The sequence below is a fragment of the Arachis hypogaea genome, chromosome 16 (genome assembly GCF_003086295.3).
Source record: "Arachis hypogaea cultivar Tifrunner chromosome 16, arahy.Tifrunner.gnm2.J5K5, whole genome shotgun sequence".
In the NCBI taxonomy this organism is placed as follows: Eukaryota; Viridiplantae; Streptophyta; class Magnoliopsida; order Fabales; family Fabaceae; genus Arachis; species Arachis hypogaea.
In genome coordinates this window covers 16,210,143-16,231,234 of record NC_092051.1, presented here as the reverse complement: position 1 = coordinate 16,231,234, position 21,092 = coordinate 16,210,143, and the positions used below count along the sequence as shown (strand labels likewise).

Sequence of the window (21,092 nt, the reverse complement as noted above, 5' to 3'; positions counted from 1 at the left end):
AGTGGTGATGTTGAAAAAGTAGAACCGTCGCTGGTAAGAGAGATGGCAAGAGTAACAGTGGTAGTGGAATTTTGAGGCAAACGGCGGAGGGTGAAAAGATAAGTGCGGATTGGCAGATGAGCGAGTAGAGAGAAAGAGAGAGAGGGGAAGAAGGGGATTTGAGGAGGGCGAGAGCCACCGCTACCAAGACGGGTAGTATCAGTCTTCTAAGCTGCAATGTGCTTCGTTCACGAGAGAGAAAAGAAAATAGTTTCTTGCTAGTAATTTATTGGTTTTAATTAAATAATTATATTATATTAGTTTATTTTTTTGAAGATTTGGACACAATATGAATGAATGTGAATATCTAGTTACTTGAACATTATTATGATGTGGTTTCATGACTTATTATTTGAATTTATTATAGGTTTAATTATTCGGTTAATTTCTATAATTTTATTAAATTTTTAATTAATTTTTTTTTATTTTTTTAATTGAGTCCTTACATTATTTTTAATTTTGTAAATTAGGTTCTTTTGTGTTAAAAATTTTAAAATTAATCGAATATTTCTCTCAAAAAATTATGTAGTTAAATATCAGTCATGCTACATATCCATGTATCCATGTATCCAAGTTGGCCCAAGCCTAATCCACTCACGCGCCCAAAACCCCTTGTTACTGCTGATTCGCGCTCATTATGAAAAAACGTTACTTCTTCCTCAACACCAAACCACTACACGAAACTGATCCTTCTCTTTGAATCTCTTTCAAAATCACTCAAACTTTACTCACGTTCTCTGCGAAAACCACTACTGGAGAAGAATCGCGAGAAGATTTCGCAAGAAACAAGCAAAAACGACCGAAAACAGAAACAGAAACTGACAAAGATATGAGAAAAACTACTGTTCATTTGAAATCTTGCAATGTAGCATTTCTCCTAGTTGCATTTTAGGTTTAATGGATTGATTTGCTTCGTTTAGTAGATCGACGTATTCTAATTGTATTTTTACAGTGTAACTAGAGCTTTGAATAAAATTTGTTCTTATTTTCATTCAGTTCAGTGGATAGTGTAACTAAGGCTTTGAACTTGATTGTTACTCTGTTCAGTTCTTCTTTTGCATGGAGAAATACTATTCTTGATGATTGAAAGCTTATAACGATTTATTCACCACATGAATTGTGTTCGGTTCGGTGACCTTGTTGATTTTTATTTACTTGATATTTAGTGTGTTCAGGGTTTAGGGTTTATTCTGATTTCATTTTTACAGTATAATTAGGGCTTTGAATGGAATTTATTTTTATTTTCATTCAGTTCAGTGGATAGTGTAACTAGGGATTTGAACTTGGTTGTTACTCTGTTCAGTTGACTTCTATTGCATGGACAAATACTATTATTGATGATTGAAAGTTTATAACGATTTATTCACCATATGAATTGTGTTCGGTTCGGTGGGTTTGGTGATTCTCATTCACTTGATATTTAGTGTGTTTAGGGTTTACTACTGGTTTAGGGTTATTCTGATTGCATTTTTACAATGTAACTAGGGCTTTGAATGAAATTTGTTCTTATTTTTATTCAATTCAGTGGATAGTGTATGTGAGTAGATAGTGTATGTTAATTTCAACTTGGTTGTTACTCTGTTGAGTTGACTTCTTTTGAATGGAGAAATACTATTCTTGATGATTGGAAGTTTATAACGACTTATTCACCACATGAATGTTGTTTAGTTTGGTGGTCTTGGTGATTTTCATTCACTTGATATTTACTGTGTTCAGGATTTAGGGTTATTCTGATTGCATGCAGCAATGCTTTTCTAGCTGTTTCATTATTTATCATGTTTTATTCAATGCATTAAGGGGGTTCGGTTCAGTGGGCTGGGACATTTTAATTCATTTGATTAAGATATGCATGCTTGTGCTTGTCGGTGTATTGAGTGAACTATTGACCAAATTTTTTCATTACAGCAAAACACAATAAGACAACGGTGACAAAGAAGGAGAAGCCACACTATAACGTAAGCACATTAAATATATTTATCCGCTTTCATTCGAATAACATCTACTTTGTATTATAAATATATCATCACATTCTATTTCAAAACTTGTAGAAAACTCATGATTGCAGATGCCAAACAAAGGCAATAGCAACAATGTTCAAGAATATGAGTCAAGAAAAGAAAGATATAGTTGAAGAAATGGGATTCGGTGCCCTAGCACATGTCTCAAAAATGAATGTCTCTCACGCCCTCTTGAGAGAATTGATTAATTGCTATAATGAGTATCATGGATACCTGAAAACTCTCCATAGGAATATATACATAACTCCTCACAAGGTAGCAGCTGCACTGGGCATAAGCAACGACGGTAATACACTTTTCACTTTCCTACTTATTTTCGGTTCATTGGTGTACAGAAAATTAAACTGAGCCTTTTTGGCTGATTTATTGCTATTAAAATATTGTAGAAAATCGTTTTGCTGAAAAGGTTTATTACGGCAAACTGAATCCGGATGACAAGGCAATATATGACAACGTCAAAAATATTACGTTCGCGATTTTGACAAGGTCCGTGGTGGATATGAGTGTTGAAGGGGAGGAGAACCGGCAAAAATTTAAGAGGACTTTTGTCGTTTTCGTACAAAAGTGCTTCTTGCTGCCGACGACGGTAAGCGTGGCCTCTCCAATCCATAAGCCGCCTATCTTTTATGTGGACAACATTCGAGAGTGGGATTGGGCAAAACATGTGCTTAGCTTCTTGAGGAAAGGAATAAAAAACAAGAGAAGGGAAAATAAACAGTCTGTTGACGGCTGTGTTTTTGTTTTAATACTGATATACTTCCATGAAACCAAGTTCCCTCACCCGTTTAGACATGATGCTCCCCCGGCACGGTGGGTGGCCCATTGGACAAAGCAAATGATGCTCGACCGGATTTCAGAGGAAGCAACGGACACATTGGTAAATTAAACAAAAAATTCCCACTAAAATTTCGTTTCAAATGCTTATAAAATACTCTGCTAACTAAATAAGCTTGTGTTTTAGGTTATAATTAATTTATTTCTCCTACTTGCAATTGTTAGTGTGTTCATTTGAATCTTTGTGCATGCAGAAACGTTTTTCTTGATGATTAAATGTTTGTCACGTTTTATTCACCATATGAATCTTGTTCGGTTCGGTGGGCTTGCTCCCTTTGGTTCACCTAATTGTTAGTGTGTTCATTTGAATCCTTGTGCATGCAGAAACATTTTTCTTAATGATTAAATGTTAGTCACGTTTTATTCACCATATGAATCTTGTTCGGTTCGGTGGGCTTGCTCCCTTTGGTTCACCTGATTGTTAGTGTGTTCAATTGAGTCATTGTGCATGCAAAAATATTTTTTTGATGATTAAATAATTATCACGTTTTATGGCATTTTATTCAGCATATTAGTATCACTTGGTTCAGTGGGTTGCTCATGTTGATTCAGTTGATTGTTGGTGTATTTCTCATTAAATAAGTTTCTATTTTAGAGACTTCTGTACAGAAAGCAAATAAAGAAGGAAAAAACAAAAACAAAGAAGTTAGATAAGAAAGAAAAAGGAAAGAAAGAAAAAAAAGAAAATTGTTAATCTGGATTCTTCTTCAGAAGAAGATAGATTTTCCAAATCTGAATCTGAATCCGAATCCGACAAAACACCACCAGCAAAGAGAACAAGACAACAGAGGGTGGTTAAAAAACAAAAGCTTGTTGAGACGGATTTAGAAACAACAAGACAAACTGAAAGCAGTCCCACGGATTCAGAAAACAAAAGTGAATCCGAAAACCAGTAACTTTGAACTTCATATTGATTTCATTTAACTTGTATTTGCTTAAATTTGTTCTTATGCACTTGTTCTTATGTATTGCAGAGAAAAAGAAATTGAAAAAACTGCCACAAAGAAAAGAAAACAACCACAGAAGGTGGTTAAAAAACAAACCAAAAAAAGGAAGCCTATGTCGACAGATTCAGAGAGCACAAGCAAATCTGAAAGCCAGTAAGTATTGGGTGATGTTCATTTATATGATTGTATGATATTCATCTGGTTTAGTTTTGCTTTTCCTTGCTAAAAATTGTTTATGTATGCTTGTTAAGTAAATTACAAATGTGATATTGTTCAGTGGAGTTGCTCAAGTTGAGTTCTTTTTAATCCAGAAATGTTTTTTCTTGATGATTGAATGTGTATCACGTTTTGTTCAAGACATGAATTGCTTTCGGTTCAGTAGTCTTTATAATTTTTGTTCACTTGATTGTTTGGGTCTTCACTTCTCCCTTTGTATGCAGAAATGTTTTTCTTGATGATTGAACGTGTATCACATTTTATTCAGCACATTAATTGAGTTCGGTTCGGTGGAGTTTGTCAGTTTCGTTCACTTGATTGTTAGTGTCTTTTTCTTGCTTATATTTTTCTCCGATATAAATTCGATGTGTTTGTCTGTGTTGCAGAGAAAAAAAATAAAAAAAAACACCCATAGTAAAAAGAAAACAACCGCAGAGGGTGGCAGAAAAACAAACCAAATCTGAGAAGGAGTAAGTTTCTCAAATCATATTTTCTTTTATTGATACTTTCGTTTTAGGTTCCTTGATACTTATTTTATGAACTTTTAGAACTGAACAAGTAAAAGACAACGCTGCGAAAAGAAGAAGACAAGCGTTGGAGACGATAAGAGAAAAGAGATAAAAGAAAAGAAATGATGGAACTCAAACCGCAAACGTTGCTCCGGATCAATTTGACTCGACGGAGGCGCAAAATGATTTCTCTGAGACGTAAGATTCGGTTTCTTATACCGAGTTATTTTTCTTTCTTTGCTAACTTTTGCTAGAACCTTTTCTAATTCCTCTGGATTTAATTACTAATATTTATTTATTTTGCTTAGACTGCCGACTGTGAATCTGGGTAGCGAATCTCTCTTACGGACTCAGGCAAGCTCCACACCGTCTATAAATGCCTCGGACAATACCAGGTAAATTGGTTCATTGCATGCTTTACTTTCGGTTCAGTGGTTTCAAAAAATGAATTTCATGTGTTTTTAGACCTCTGCTTTTAATCTTGGTTTCTAATTTTAATTTGTTATCCATTTTTTAGGAAAAATACCTTGGAAAGCCCGGTAAAATATTTTAGAAAAAAAAATCCATCCAAGAAAGAGTTCTAAAACTCCACCAGTATAAGTTAAAAATATTTATGTTATTCTTTTAGATTTAGGTAATAATTTTTGTTTAATTAATCCAAGGAAAATGTGTTTAAATGTACTAGCGCTACACCTGATTCTGAGCTACAAATCATTGAGGTTCGAGAAGAAACTCGTTCTGAACCTTTGGAAATGTGAGTTTTTCAATGTGCAGATTCCCGTTTCTCAGAACCAATTCTAATAATTCAACATTAACTTCTTTCTTGTTTACATTCCTTAGACCTCCTCTTGCATTGTCTCTTCCAAGTTCTCTTAAGGAAGAGTTGATAAAAGATGACTTTATCTATGTCCCTTCGGAAAGTCAAACACAACAAACTTCTGATAATGAGTAAGTTTACAACTATTTATTCACTACATGAATGTTGTTCGGTTCAGCAGGCTTGTTGATTTTCATTCACTTGATAGTTAGTGTCTTCAGGGTTTAGGGTTATTTTGATTGCATTTTCACAGTGTAACTAGGGTTTTGAATGAAATTTGTTCTTATTTTCATTCAGTTCCGTGGATAGTGTTTATGAGTAGATAGGATTTTTATTGAACTATTTTTGTTTAATGCAACAGCCCCTTGGAACCGCAACAGCAGCCCTGGAAAGAAGCACCGGCACAACAATCAGAACAACAAAAGCAGGTTGCTGAGGAATCTTAACCAAGGAATACGGAGCCAGAACCTCCAATGAATGTGTAAGTTTTAATTAATATCATTTTTATAATCATCTTGTCTAGCTGGTAATTAGAATTATTCTTTTTAATAGTTTTAATGGTACAGGATAATAATTCTGGGTCGTTACTAAACTCTTTTCTGTTTAATGCAACAGTCCTCCCAAACAACAACAGAAAGAAGAAGCTCCGGTGGCATGGCAATTACAAGAAGAAGCACAGCCTGATTTGTAAGTTTTATGCTTCTTCAAATCTAGATATTTTTGGTTTACCTCTTGGGTTAATTTCGGTTCACTATATTGTTTAATATCATTTTTATCTAATATCATTGTTTAATATCTCTATCATCTTGTAGTGCTGCTCATCCTAGGCAACGAGAAGATGATATGCCTTCCTTTAGTCTTGGGATAAGTCTCCCAGTATCTCAACGAACTCCCCCTCTCAACCAACTCAGCCCTCTGAGCTGACTATTTCACAGCTTGAAATCCTGGAAGAGGCAGTGGTAGATGCTGGGGTGACGGCAGCATTGAAGTTTGCTGAAGCAACAACTGTCGAGCCAACCTTCATAGCTGCTGAAGTTTACAAACTCCAGAGAAAAAGAAGGAAATCACAGAAGAGTTGATCGAAAAGTGTTATCATTGGATGACATATGTCAAACAGACCAAAGATAGTAGCAACGAATATGATGCGATATTGGTCTTGAAGCATGAGGCAAGTTACGAGGGGGTTAGACAACATTTCATGTCTCTAATACCGAAAGAACAAGTGGAAAGCATGGTAAATTCTTTACCAATTGCGTTAACGTTAATGATTTTTTCAAATACTCTTATACATTATATCTCATAAATTTTCTTCCTGTAGGTGGTCACCATACATAGCATGATTCTTAATGAAATAAAAGGTCACCGATTTCAAGAACAAATATATATTGTCCCACTGGATATTGTGGTAAGCTAAATTTCTTATTCCCTCCATGATTGAATGTTTATTGCATTTTATTCAGCATATAAATTGTGTTTGATTCAGTGGTATTAGCCAATTAGATTCACTTGTCTGGTCGCTTGTGATTTAACTGATGTTCATTTTGTAGATGTTTATGTTGGGAAACTATGGCATGGACTACATTGATCCTAGGACCAAGAAGGCCTACCAATTTGATATCGATCAGTATGCTGATCACCGCCGTTTCCTAGACAAAAGAAAACTGGCATCGCATCCATTTGTAAGTTGTCATTTCTAAAAATTCTTCGATATTTCTCTCATTTGCTATTGTTTCGACTGAAATATTCTATCATTTCTCCAAACTTCAGCTGTTTGTGCATATTTGAAATGGAGGGCATTGGTGGTTGTGGATTGCCAATGTCCAGAAAAAGAAATTCTATGTGCTTGACCCTGTCAATAAGAAGAAAAAAGATATACTTGAATCGAGAGTGAAACTGAACAAATTTATTGTAAGTTATTTTGTTGTAAATTATTCAAATTATTCAGTACATGAAAGTAGTTTGGTTCATTGTTGTTGCTTCTCTTTATTCACCATTTGTGTCCCTTTCAGGGATTAATAATTTTTTAGATGAGGGTTTACGCTGGGGCAGAACCCTTAATGGAGGACGGAGAGGGAGAAGAAGCAGAGTATATCATGCTGAACGGTCAACGTATAGAGTAAAAATCTTTCTCTTCTATAATGCTAGTTTTAATGCGTTTTATTTTGTGTACTATTAATCGTATTATACTGAATTCTTGCTTAGCTATGATTGTGGCATATACGTCATGAAACAATTGATCCTCGAAAGATCAAACCCAGAAAGAAGTATCAATATAAAGTTTGGACACAAGTAAGTACTTTCTAAATTAACAGTGTATGTAAATTTGAACTTGGTTGTTACTCTATTCAGTTGACTTCTTTTGCATGGATAAATACTATTCTTGATGATTAAAGTTTATAACGATTTATTCACCACAACAATGTTGTTTGGTTCGGTGGGCTTGGTGGTTTTCATTCACTTGATATTTAGTGTGTTCAGGGTTTAGGGTTATTCTAATTGCATGCAGCAATGCTTTTCTAACTGTTTCATTATTTATCATGTTTTATTCAGTGTATCAAGGGGGTTCGGTTCGGTGGGATGGGACAATTATCATTTCAGTTCTTTCATTTATTATTTCAGTTCGGTTCATTTCTTATGTAACTAATTCCTTTCAATTAAAATGTAGGAAGAGATTGATGGCTTCAGGCACGAATATGGTCCGAATATTCTGTTGCACGAAATGAACAAAATCAGAGACCAAGTGATTTGGGCATCTGAAGCAATAAGACTCCCAAAGCCATCTGCTGTCCTCTCCAACCCTTATTGTAAATTCTCATATGCGGATTTAGAAAGTAATAGGATATACTATGATTCACTGGTTGTAATTAACAATATTTTATTTAACTTGTTTAAAAAAGCAAACAATGCTTCTTTCAATGTATTCATGTGAATATTAATGTAAATATTAATCTATATATCTAATCTTAATATCAATGTATATATCTAATGTTAGTGTTTTTATCTTATTCAAGATGGATTATTCTTTGTCCCGTCGGTCTGAGATGTTAATTTATATATCTGTTGGAATTGTCTGGCTGCTGTTTTGTTCCAGGTTCATAGTGAATGGAATCAGGATATTTATCAAGACGTTAAGAACCCCCAAAAAACACAGTGAACCGAAATTAATATACTGGATGAACAGAAAAATTGCATATATCAATATAGCAAAGAGCTAATTATAAAAAATATTTCTATCAGTATTCAGTTTCAGAAACACCTGAACTATCTAACATAGCATAATAAATTGACTATTCAATAAAGAAAAAGTAACTTTTGAATAAAGAATTTCACAAAAGCTAATATAAAAAACCAAACAAGTTACTATTCATTAAAGACTAACAACAGTCAGAAATTAACCCTCCTATAACATCAGTGAACCGAAATTTGATCATGGATGAAAAGAAATTTACATTAATAAAAACTAAAACTCATATAATCCTCTCTGGGATAATTCATATCTGGTGCATTGTAAAGGCTGGAGCTTGACTGAATTGTTGATCCGCCGTCTAAAAGATTCAACTGCAAAAGACATAATAAATCGTATATTAGCAAAATGCACAAATGAAATTTTCCCTACTCAAAAGTAAATCAATTGTATCTCGCTTGGAGCTGTCTTTTTCTTTTTCTTTATGGCGTTTGAGATCTTTTTTTCCAGGTTTGATCCAAGTCTGTTCTTGGGCCGGCCTCTTGTTTTGATGTGTGGCGGGCTTTGAAGGTCGTTCACGTCGCTCAACGTCCCTTCTTCGTGGGATAACAAAATTTTTCGTTTGCTTATCTCTTGATATTCTTGCATCTCGGCCATGACCTTGTCAAACGCCCCGTGCAGAATTCTGGTAAGCTCCTCAGACTCGGATGTAAATTCACATATATTGTGTGACTGAAACACCAAATCATCGAATCTCTTGCTTCTCAGCTCCAGTAGAGGCTCGTCTTGGCTGCTCTTGATGTGTGTGTGCCTCCTCTTTATGTTCTTACTCCAACGTTCCAGTATGTATTTCGGTGCCACATTATCCACTCGCTTGAAGCTTAGAACGCTCAGGGAATGGCGGCACAATATGCCCCTTGACTCAAACAGCAAGCACTGACACTTTACCTCTGGTGATACTGCGTCGTAGGTGACGAAAAACTTGTTGAATGTGGAGTTGGAAACCTGCTCTACGACTTCATATGTTGTGAAACCTAGGGTGCAATGCATTGATCTTGTGATGCAGTTCACTTTACCTCTGAATTGTGCTTGAACTTTCGTAAACTTCTCGTGGGTATACACTTGCTGAAATTTGGCCTCTATTGCTGATTTTTTTGCGCACGGTATCACGGTGTGAAAATCTACAGCATCGAATTCTCTCTCTCTTTGCTCTCTGCTTTCTAGGCAATTGTCGTATTACTTCACGAATTGTCTCAGGGATCTGTTGCATGTGATGAACTTGTTGAAAAATACATGCATGCTCTCGCTCCTTTGTGTGCTTCTCATCCCGGTCCAGAAGTGGTGTTCCAGGTAAACTGGAATCCATATATGCCGATCCTTGTACAGCTCTGCAGAATAAACCGAACCAATACTGTGTGGTGAACCAAAATTGGTGCATGTTTTGAAAACAAAAAACTATGGGCATGAAAATAATTCGAATTGAAACCTCAGTTACCTGAGAGCCACTTGTTGCCTCCGAGGCCGTACTTTGTGAGGAAATCATTTCAGTTTCTGTCAAATGCGTCTTTCGTGTACGAGTTTCAAACAACATGGCTCATCTCTTGTTCAATTTCTTCGTGTCCCTTGTAGCCGTTTAGTTTGTTTGGGATCTTCTTCATGATGTGCCAGATACACCACCAGTGAATTGTTGTTGGCATGCATAGCTCAATTGCCCTTTGAATCGATGCACATTGGTCGGTAAGAATGCCTTTTGGTGCCTTCCCTCCCATGCAATGGAGCCAACACTCGAATAGCCATTTGAATGATTGGATGTCCTCATTTTTCATCAGTGCGCATCCGAGAAGTGTCGACTGACCGTGGTTATTCACACCCACAAAAGAACCTTAAACCAAATTGTACCTACATAAATAGACGCACCCAGGCTGTGATGAATTGAAATTTGTAAACTCACTAAACCTAAAACTATATGTGACTGAACTGAATACCTGTTTGTGTTGTAGGTGGTATCGAATGAAACCACGTCTCCGAAATACTCACATGCGGCCCTGCTTCTTGCGTCGGCCCAGAATGCATGTTTGATTCAGTGATCACCTTCGAGGTTGAGCTCAAAGAAGAAATTTTGGTTCTTCTCTTTCATTCTTAGTAGGTACTTTCCAAATTCTTTGGTATCATCTTGTTCGAAAATATTCTGTACTTTCCTTGTAATGTAATTCCTCATGTCTTTTTCTATAAAACTTAGTTTACGGTGGCTGCCGACAGCTGCCACAAATGATTGGTAAGTTTTGCTCGGTCTGATTCCAGCTTCCTCATTGGTTTCGATGGTGCGACGCACAAACATGCTTATCTCCCTGTGTTGTTTGAGCATCTCTCCCGGTCTGGACAGCAGGGATGTGAGTGATTCAAAACAACTTTAGAAATTGTCTAGAGACCGACATCCTTCATTATATGTACGTAAATCATGGCTGGACAGTTTAACCCGGCTGAGGGGTTTGTCTTCAGAGTTGGAGATATCTTGGATTTCCACCTCCCCTCTCTGCTGCATACGATTAGTTGCTTCTTAATCTTGTCTCCGTCCCAAGTCGTGTTCCTTATTTTCGTAAAAAAGCCGGCAAGTTTGGAATAATGTTTGTAGAACTTTCCAGCTTCTTCTAGTGTTTTGAAAATCATCCCCACCTTTGGGACAAATTTTTCATCCACAACAAAGCTGGTCTGTATAGTGAACCGAAAATGTCATTATGTTGAAACAATTATATAGTACTCAGTGAACGAACCGAACACGTACTCATGGTGAAACAACTCTATAGTACTGAGTGAACGAAACATAATCCAAAATATAAAATCAAATTCAAACAGTTTTCTGCATAATGAACCGAAACACGTACTCATGGTGAAACAATTGTATAGTACTGGATGAACAAAACATAATCCATTATACAAAATCAAATTCGAAACACCTCTGTCTATAATTTAGATATTATCAATTCAATTCAATTCGGATTCAAGAACACATACGTCCATTATATTGAATAAAATTAACAATTGCATTACATTCAATTCGATTCAAAAATAAATAATCCAAAACCCCATCAGCATGATTCATTTCAGAAGAATAAACCAAATCGTTCTCATTCAACTTATTTGAAGTTGAATCATTCATTGTTTCAATTCAGAAGTTAAGATCGAATAAGAAAACAAAAAAGAAGAAGAATGACGGAGCTTATTAGCTTGAATTCAATGCAGATCAATAAGGAAGAACGGGAGCAGAGAAGAACAATAAAGAAAATGCGAACAGAGGAGGACGACGAAGCTTATTACGTTGAAGAAGAAGAAGAAGAAGAAGAAGAAGAAGAAGAAGAAGAAGAAAAAGAAGAAGAATGCCAACAGAGAAGAAGAAGAAGAACGAAAATGTGAGCAGAAAAGAAGGTTTAGGTTGCAGCAGAAGATTTACGTTGAGCAAAAGTTTATCACGCAGCAAAGAAGGTTTACGTTATATGAGGCGCGTGTATGACAAACGAGTGAGGGAGTGGGGGAGGCGCGTCTGAAAGAAATTACTTGGATAGCTTGGATGATATATTTACATGGATGTATAGCTTTTCTGATTAAATATTTAGTTAGATTTTTAATTGTGAAAACCTTCAATTTGCGAAAAAATATTCAATTAGTTCTAACATTTTTTACACTAAAAATAATCTAATTACAAAATTAAAAGCAATGTAAGGATCTAATTAAAAAATATATATATAAAGACCTAATTAAAAATTTGGTAAAACTATAAAAACTAACAAAATAATTAAATTTTTAATATATAACGTATTCAATAAAATTTTCATCCATCAGAAATTATATTGTTAAAAAATACGAAATAAGATAAGATAATAAAATAAAAAATAAAAATAATGATTTTCAACTAGATTCTAAATGCTTTCTATTCTATTTATAAATAACTACTAATCTTTGCTAACAAATTATCTCGCATCTCACGTTTAATCCAATCCAATATAGTTTCACCTCATCTTACATAACATAACAAATATGCATTATACCTAATACATACATTTATACATCATCTCTAATTTAGTACCTCTTGTTGTCCACGCGTAACTTAGAACAACGAAGTTCTTCTACTATTAGAAACAACGAGCATGGAGCTAGAGAATCAATTATATAGCCTTGTCTCTCCTGCACTCTCTCTCTCTCAACAATGTTGTTAAGGTAGTTTTATATTCGAGCAAAAACTTTAATGAATATGACTTCAACTAGCTTTGGCTAAGTGACTTCGTATCTGTCTTATATATTTTATTTCACACATCTGAAAACAAAATTTGCAAGATTCCACTATAGAAATCTGTTAATGAAGTAAGGATCGGATATGGCTCATCAATTATTCACAAAATTCAGTTAAATGTGGCAAAGCAACCACACAATTGAGGTCAGGATCACAACTAAACACCTACCTAATTATTTTCATTTTCCGGTGGGGAGATCTTGCCTTGGATGTTTGTATGGTGCAAGTGGAAATTATTAAACTGGAAAGGTTACATAAAGCTAGAAAGCTCATAGAGCAGTTGAATGATTGACTATCTTGATTGAACAGTATTGTATCGGTTGATATTTTAGTATTCCGTGGACATCCTGTCCTGGTAGTTAAAGTAGGTGGGGTTTTTTTTGTGTTTGTAGTTTGTACAATTGTACCAAACATTTCAAGCAATGTAATGGCATCACTCTTATTTTCTTTATTTTTGGTTGGATCGAGTAGGCTATGGACATTTTTTAATTATAATGAAAATAATTTAATATTATGTCAGCATTATCAACAGTTGCTCTTGTAGCTCAGTTGGTTAGAGCACCTGTTTAGTAAGCGGGAGGTCTTGAGTTTGACTCTCAACGAGAGCAAAATGAAGTTATTTATTTTTAATATGCCTAATCTTCTAAAATTAAAGACATTTCAATATTTCATGATGTGTCGAGTTCGACTCTCAACGAGAGCAAAATGAAGTTATTTATTTTTAATATGCCTAATCTTCTAAAATTAAAGACATTTCAATATTTCATGATGTGTCTTTGCTGAGGCAGTTTTTCTTAAAATGTATATATTCTGATATCAATAAGAGAGTGAGCTCTAATCTTGCCTATATTAACATCATTGCTTGGCACTTTTAGGACAAAAATTAAACGTGAGATTGAATTCTCAGTTTCTTTCTTCCTTAATTTTATTATGGTTGATTTCTCTTATGATATTAGTCAATGACATGCTCTTTATGTGAAATTTTTATATAATCTATTATGTATTGATTTTCACTATTAATTAGATCATTTTAGTCTTATAATTGGCTCCATCTTCTTGATCAATAGTAATTTTTTTTTTTATTAAAAAGGTATTATAGTAAAACTCAATACATGATAAAAGTCTTGAAAAGTTTTTATAAGAAAAGATCCATTCCAACTTTCACTATTTTAGTAGGCACAGATTATTTCATCTATAGTCCGTGGCATTTGGTTCCCTGTTGAATGGCTCTACTGATTTATAAATGATATCCCAAATAAGTCTAAAGAAATTTTTAGTGAGATATTTTAGTTCTGAACAAATTTTACTCACTAAATTATTCTCAAAATTTTATCTTTTAGATAAATTAATTTTGATATTAAATTGTTCGTTTATATAAAAAATAATTTCAGAATTTTAAAATTTTTTAAGCACTATTATATTTTTTTAAAATAAACTATATAGACTAATTTTATCTAAATTTTTATGTAAAAAATAATTTGTCTAATAAAATAAAATATTAAAAATTAATTTAATAATTAAATTTTATTGAAGATTAAAGTATCGAACTAAATTTTTTTTTTTTTGAAATATGAGGTATTACTCGTGTTATAAAACTATCAAACTCTCTCCTCTATTTTCCTCCCTATCCAAATATACTACCATTTTTTTACCCCGAAGATTCCCACTTCAACGAAATCAATACTTATCCAACAAAGAAAAAAAATTCAGACTTTGGTATATAATTATCAAATATTATATTGAGAATAATAAGATAACAATTACAATGTTTCTTTTCACCTTAAAATACAAATCCAGCCCCATTTTTGGGTACAAATAATTTTTTTGCGTTACAACAACTGCAAAGTACTGTGTAACTAATCTGAATTCTTTTTCTTCTTGGAGTTGATAATATCGAATGCTGTGAATGATCTTTTAACAAGGTCAGAGAGGGTCAACTTCAGATCACCGGTTAACTTACGAAGTACCAGAGCCAATGTGTTAGCATCTACCATAGCTCTATGAGCTTGGCCATCAACATTGATTCTGTAGTGCTCACACAATGTACCAAGGGATATTGAGGTTGATTTTGTTCCTGTTAACACTCATGTTAATGCTTTCATACATAAACATTAAAAAAAATAATTGTGTATTTGTTGAAGCAAATAGAGAGAAAGGGACCTCTGGCCTTCATGAGTTCTCGTGCTAAAAGAAGGGTGTCTACAAACAGCCAATTAGGAGGAATCTCTGTAGAATGTCGCCTAAATTCGTTCATGATGAAAGGAAAGTCGAAAGCGCGACCATTATGAGCAACCCATAACACATATCCCCTAGGTTTCTGACGGCTTCGAACAAATTGCAATAAGATGGGAATCAGTTCTTGCATCCTACAGAAAATTCAGAAGGCCACAGGAAAAATACTCAGCAACTCCCTTGAAAACTTTTAGCAATAGTTTCAGTTAACTCAATCACCATCTCGATGAACGAACTGGCTCAAAATTTAAGCATTGATACATTCAAATAAATTCCACAAGACTGTGTTATAGAGATAGTGGCAAAATTTGTTGTTGCAAACATAAACATAATCCAAGGAACTGAAAATGCAAGAGATATAGACATTTAAGTTACCTTGGAACCTCAGGTCTGTCCACCATATGAGTAGTAATGTGATGAATGTGTGAATTAGGAACACAGCGTTCAGGATTTACAAGAGTTTGGAATGTGCTGTTCTCACCACCCTGAAGGTCTCGAAGTGCAATCTCAATGATCCGGTCATTTTCTCTGCTGAATCCAGTGGTTTCAATATCAAAAGTAATGACTGTGACTAAGCTAGACAAGTCTTTATTCTGGGCAATCTCTTGTTGTAAGTTACAGTATTGAACATTGTCGAATTCAACTACCTGTTCTTTATTTACATTTTCTGTAAAACTTTTTAAAATAGGTTCACTCAAAATTTCATGCTTGGTACTTCTTGATTTGGTGCTCCCAGTGCCTTCTGTATTTGTGGTTATAGGTCTTCGAGTCCACTTCCTTTTCTGCCCTCCTTGAAGCCCATAAATTCTAGAACTAAGCAGCCTAACACTAGAATTGTTTCCACAAGTCTTACTCAAACTATGAAAGGTTTCACCCCAATAATTTGCTAAGCCATGTATTCTACACCTAGGTACTTGCACTAACGAAAAAATCATGGATCCTGCCCTCATCTGACTTCAATAATGAAAACTGAGAAAAATACTAGACTGGGAATTCTTCAGCCTGCAGCTACAACCTGAAATTTAGACAAACAGTACAAATATAATTCTAAGAGACTTTAAAATCAGGAATCATCATATAGGACTGATCCTATATTGAACACTACTAAATCCAGCATAACAGGAAGTCACAAAAATATATGCAGAAAATCAATTGTCCTAACAACCTTCTTGTGAACAAAATGCTTAATTGATATTTTATAGCTTTTGCCAAACAGGGCCAGCAATCAAATCCTGCCTAATGATAGAGAAAAGATAATTCTTGTTGAGACCAAAATAAGTAACCTCAAAAAGCGGTAAGTGGTTTCATGGGGAGAATTTCAGCAGGTAAGTGGTTACTTTATTCAAACAGTACTTTCATCAACGTTTTTGTTTACCACATATCACTGATGATCAATTAAAACCAATACCATTCAATAAGGCATAGCAGTAGAAGTTTATCACATCCTTCAGCCTCCTACAATCATAAATTTGCACATAACAAACAAACATTGCTTCTTTTCTTTTTTCTGCTAAAATCCCATAATGTACCCATCAAACAATAAAAGAGGAGAAGACAACTGGCACGATTCATTATCCGAAACACTTGGATGACAGAAGATTGAACATGAATATACAAGATGCGAACTGTTCAACCAAACGGTTACTTGTTTCCCTCCAGATATGTGAGAACAATAATCAAACACCTTATAGGCAATATGAATAAAAGCGAATTGAAAGGGAAAAAGATGTCGGGAGAGTATGAAAATGCTACCATTGAGTCCTTGAATCACAATTGACATAGTTGAAACTAAAAGAGAGGAAGGCAGTTAAAGAATACGAATTACCTGAAGACGAGAGAAGGTGTGATTGGAAGTGTGAAGGAAAAAGCATTTACAGGGAATAGGAAGTTATAGAGAGAGAGAGAGAGAGAGAGAGAGAGAGAGAGAGAGAGAGAAGTTGGGAACAGCGTGCGATGTTTAACTATAACGAGAACGTAAGTTACGGATCGCCCTTGTTTTGTCTTTCCCTTCACTCAAACCATTTCCTTCTTCTCTTTCTCTCACTGCAGACTCTCAACTCTTTCTCAAATCTTTCTTATGGCCACTATTAACCGTTGTTTCCTTAGTTAATTATGTCCTCTCGTCACGTGATGGGTCACATGCCATAGTGTCTTCGATGCATTTCCCATACTTTCAATTTATTTTTTTATCCATGCCTATGTTAGGATTATTTATTTATTATCATTATTTTCACCGTGATCATACGTGACCAATCCTCTTTAATCAAAGAGAAATTTTTCTTCTTCTCTGTTCATTTTAGAATGTTAGGGGCCATCAATTTTGGTGTTTTGTAATCATCAATTGGCTATTAATAATATTTTTAATAATGTAAAATTATATCTAATAGTGAAAGATCACTTATTTTTGTTTTGATGGTTAAGTACTAGCCAAAAAATACAAAAATTGTTGTGGTCTAAACTTTTCCTTTTCTATAACAGTGGTAAATCCAGGAAGACGATACGATGAAAATATCATGTGACTGCCATGTGCTGCGATTTGGCCATTATTTTAGGATGAAAGTTGCGTATACTTTAGTGCTGCTTTGGTCAAGTGAGATATAATTGGCAAACATCATGTGCAACTATAGTACTATACCTTTCTTGAGATGGTTGTACAAGTTAATTTTTTTTTCTCTTTTTGTAAACATATTTTCATTGATTAATAATTGCACAAATTATTTTTAATATAGAAATGAATATGGTATTTTGGTTAAATATTGATATTTAAAGTGTATTATAATATTATGAATTTGTAAAAAACATGTCCTGCGTATTGACAAAAATATTAACATGTATTGACATAATAATGACAGGTGTCTAATACATCACCTTACATGTTGATTCTCAACCTGCTAAATTTATTCACATGTAATTATATTAAATAATTTTATTTTTAATAAAAATATTAATATTTTTTCCTATAAAAAAAATTAGCCTAATAATTGAAAGGAGATGGCATATTTAGTTATTTACTTATTTACCAATGATAGATTATTAGATTTTCTTTTGGGTTTACTGCCCAATGCCCAGGTTAGTTTGAGGAATGTAGATATTATGGGGTCAACAATTCAGCATAACGGGTTACTCTTTCTTTCTTTTGGTGTGGTTGATTTTCGTTTTCATTTTTGTTCGACGCAGATTTGGGCTAGGTAGCGCCCAGCCCATCAAACCAGTCAGAGGAGCTAAACCAATCTCTGTCGTGCTCAGTCCAAAAATTAGGCCCAACTAGATCTTCTATTTCAGAAAGTAAACAAATATTATATATCCCCAAAGAATAGACCCTTTATTTTGTCAATGACTTCCAAAAATATATCGATGCTACTGACTTCCAAAAATATATCGATGCTACTGAGAAACTTGATTCTAAGTCCTCTGTAGGCCCAGATCACAAAGTTAAGAGCTTCAGGCCCATAATTACACAAAAGGAGCAAGCTTCGGAGTTCGGACCTAATATTTACCTACCGCATGTTTTTTTTTTTCTTTTGTTGTTGTCTATAAAGAAAAAACTAAAACAAATTCATGTTTTTTTTTTGTCATTAACAAATTCTTAGTCTAAATCAGATGTGATGATTTGCTGAAAAATAAAACTAGGTTCACTAAATCACATAATTAAGTTTATTTCTTACTTTATATGTAGCCATTCAATTTATCACTTTATTTATTTCTTTAACTATCTAATCAACTTGAATTGGTTAGTAACAATGCCAATTCCATATATATGCTAATAGACTTCCATGATGTTTCAGAGCAGTGGGATGTTAGAAAGCTCCAAGAGATTCTGCCGGAGGATATTGTTAAGAGGATCGTTACTGTTACGATGGGTAACCGGAGATTAATGGATTGGATGGCGTTGGTTGGCCCAAACGTATGAAGGAGGTGGCTTTCGAGTGGACCTGGTACTCGGTGTTCCTCCGTCCGACTTGTACGTGAGAAAGAATGGGGGGTGGTACCTGCAAAGACACTCCGATGCCTAAGTTAGCAAGAGTGTGAGCAGGTTAGAGAGTATTGGAACTTAAAGATACCTGAATGGTGTCAGTGTATTTATAGTGGTGAACCAATAACCACCGCTGAAGTAGTGCCACCTTTTTAGGCGGATAACCGTTCTCATATCTTAGGGAGGTTAAGATATGGCCCTATGAAGTGGTTAGAGAGTTTCCAGGGGCAGTTACTCATTCGAATGAGTGTTATCTGCCAGCTAATCCTCGTATCCGACTTCTTTGGAGCAGGTCGTGTTCAGTACCGACTTCTGGGGATGAAGGCTGGTACTGAGGGAGGGCCAACCCTTTGGGTTGGGCTTCTTTGTTTGGATCCTGGGCCCTATTTATTGGGCCAGGGTATGAACAGTGCCCCTACTCGAGCCCAATTTCTTTTTAAGAGTTGGGTTCGAGTATTCAACTCGGGGTCATAGCCGATTTGCAAGAGGACCGACGTGATGGTTTGAAAACCGACGTGATTTTTCGTGACCTTTTGGTTCTGACGGTTACGTCCAATCAAGCGTCGTGTCCGTTAGGGGTGTGCGTAGGGATTTAATGGCCTTGGTAACGGTGCATCTTCATTAATGATTGCCCCGATTTTACCATTATGCCCCTAACGTTCTTATAAATATTTTCCCTCTCTTTCGTTGTTTCGTTTCTGCGATCTTTCAAATTTTTCTTGCATTCGTTCGTGCTGCATTCTTGCGTTTCGAAGGCTTTTACTTCCTCCAGTCTTGATTTTAGACTTAAAGGTTAGCTTTTTCCCCTTCTGTAACATGCTTTCTATTTGCGTGCCTTTATTTTGTAGGTAGATTGGTTTGTAGGCTTTAGTTCCGTACCCCCTCCCTTTAGAGACCGTGTGTTGATTTTCCTTTTCTTTTTGTAGGTTTCTTTGTCACCCCTTTTAAGAAAAAAAAATGGCTTCCGTAGATGTTCTCTCTCAGTGGGTTGATGTCACGGTTCTAGGGGAGGAGCCTTCAGTCGATACCGAGTTTATCACCCATCTTCGTACTCACCACAGAATTTGTACTTCTGAAGAGGATGAGCCGAAGTATGAGTTGGTAGTCCCGGGTTCAGAAGACCGGGTTTGCTTCGGGAGGGCCGACGAGGCGGCCCCTCATTTCTTTTTTATGTATGAGAGTATGGTCACCCGTTTGGGCATTTTTCTTCCATTTTCAGAGTTTGAAATGTCTGTGTTACGTCATTGCCGGGTTGCTCCCACCCAGCTTCACCCCAACTCTTGGGGTTTTTTGAAAATTTACCAATTTATCAGCCAGGCCTTAGAGTTCCCGACTTCTTTAAAGATTTTTTTCCATCTTTTTCATATGACGAAACCCTTCAGTGGGCTAAACAATAAACAACAGTAGGTGTCGTTCCGAGCCATACAAGGTCGGAGAATCTTCACCCTTTTTGACGAATCCTTTCACGACTTTAAGAACTACTTTTTCAAAGTGCAAGCTGTAGAGGGTCACCACCCCTTTTTCCTGGATGATAATTCTTCTCCCCGATTTTCTTTATATTGGCTAGAGGCCTCCCCCTGCGAGAAATATGGTCTGGATGACCTAAATGAGGTAGAAGCAGCCATTGTGGGGTTCCTCCGAGAAGTGTGGGGGAGGGCCCCATACTTGGACACAAGAAAGTTTCTCCAGGGGTCTCCGACCTTTGTCCAGGCACAGCTAGGTAGCTTTTATTTGTTTGTTGGATTTCCGACTTGTCTGGCCGTATTATCCGACTAGTCTAATCTATTATTTGTTGCTTTTTTCAGAGATGGTAAAGGCAAACGCTCAGGAATCTTACCAAAGGGTCCAGGAGGCTAAAGCAAGGTCTCGCGCCAGGACTGGTGGCGCCAGGGCAGTTATCTCTCCTCCTCCTCCTCCTCGGAATGTGGGGACTCCCTCTCAGCCCATTGTAATTTCTTCTTCAACTTTCTCTCAGCCACCCCCCTCTGCTCGACCTTCTTCTGAACCAGATAATAAGAAGCGCAAGACCTTAGAGTCT

The 21,092-nt window shown here is 35.6% G+C and overlaps 1 protein-coding gene and 1 non-coding gene across 2 annotated transcripts; one reads left to right on the top strand and one right to left on the bottom strand.

The window, feature by feature from the left end:
- The first annotated feature begins 13,383 nt into the window (after nt 1-13,383).
- TRNAT-AGU (transfer RNA threonine (anticodon AGU)) lies at nt 13,384-13,457 on the top strand. The gene has a single exon. It is a non-coding gene; the product is annotated as a tRNA-Thr (tRNA).
- A 1,104-nt stretch (nt 13,458-14,561) lies between these two features.
- On the bottom strand, nt 14,562-17,199 carry LOC112758268 (exonuclease DPD1, chloroplastic/mitochondrial). Its single transcript, XM_025806889.3, has 4 exons — nt 16,907-17,199; nt 15,457-16,096; nt 15,010-15,215; nt 14,562-14,923 (listed from the first exon to the last, which is right to left on the bottom strand). The coding sequence occupies exons 2-4, from the start codon at nt 16,029-16,031 to the stop codon at nt 14,706-14,708; spliced, it is 999 nt and encodes a 332-aa protein (XP_025662674.1). The 5' UTR covers nt 16,032-16,096; nt 16,907-17,199; the 3' UTR covers nt 14,562-14,705.
- Between the last annotated feature and the right edge of the window lie 3,893 nt (nt 17,200-21,092).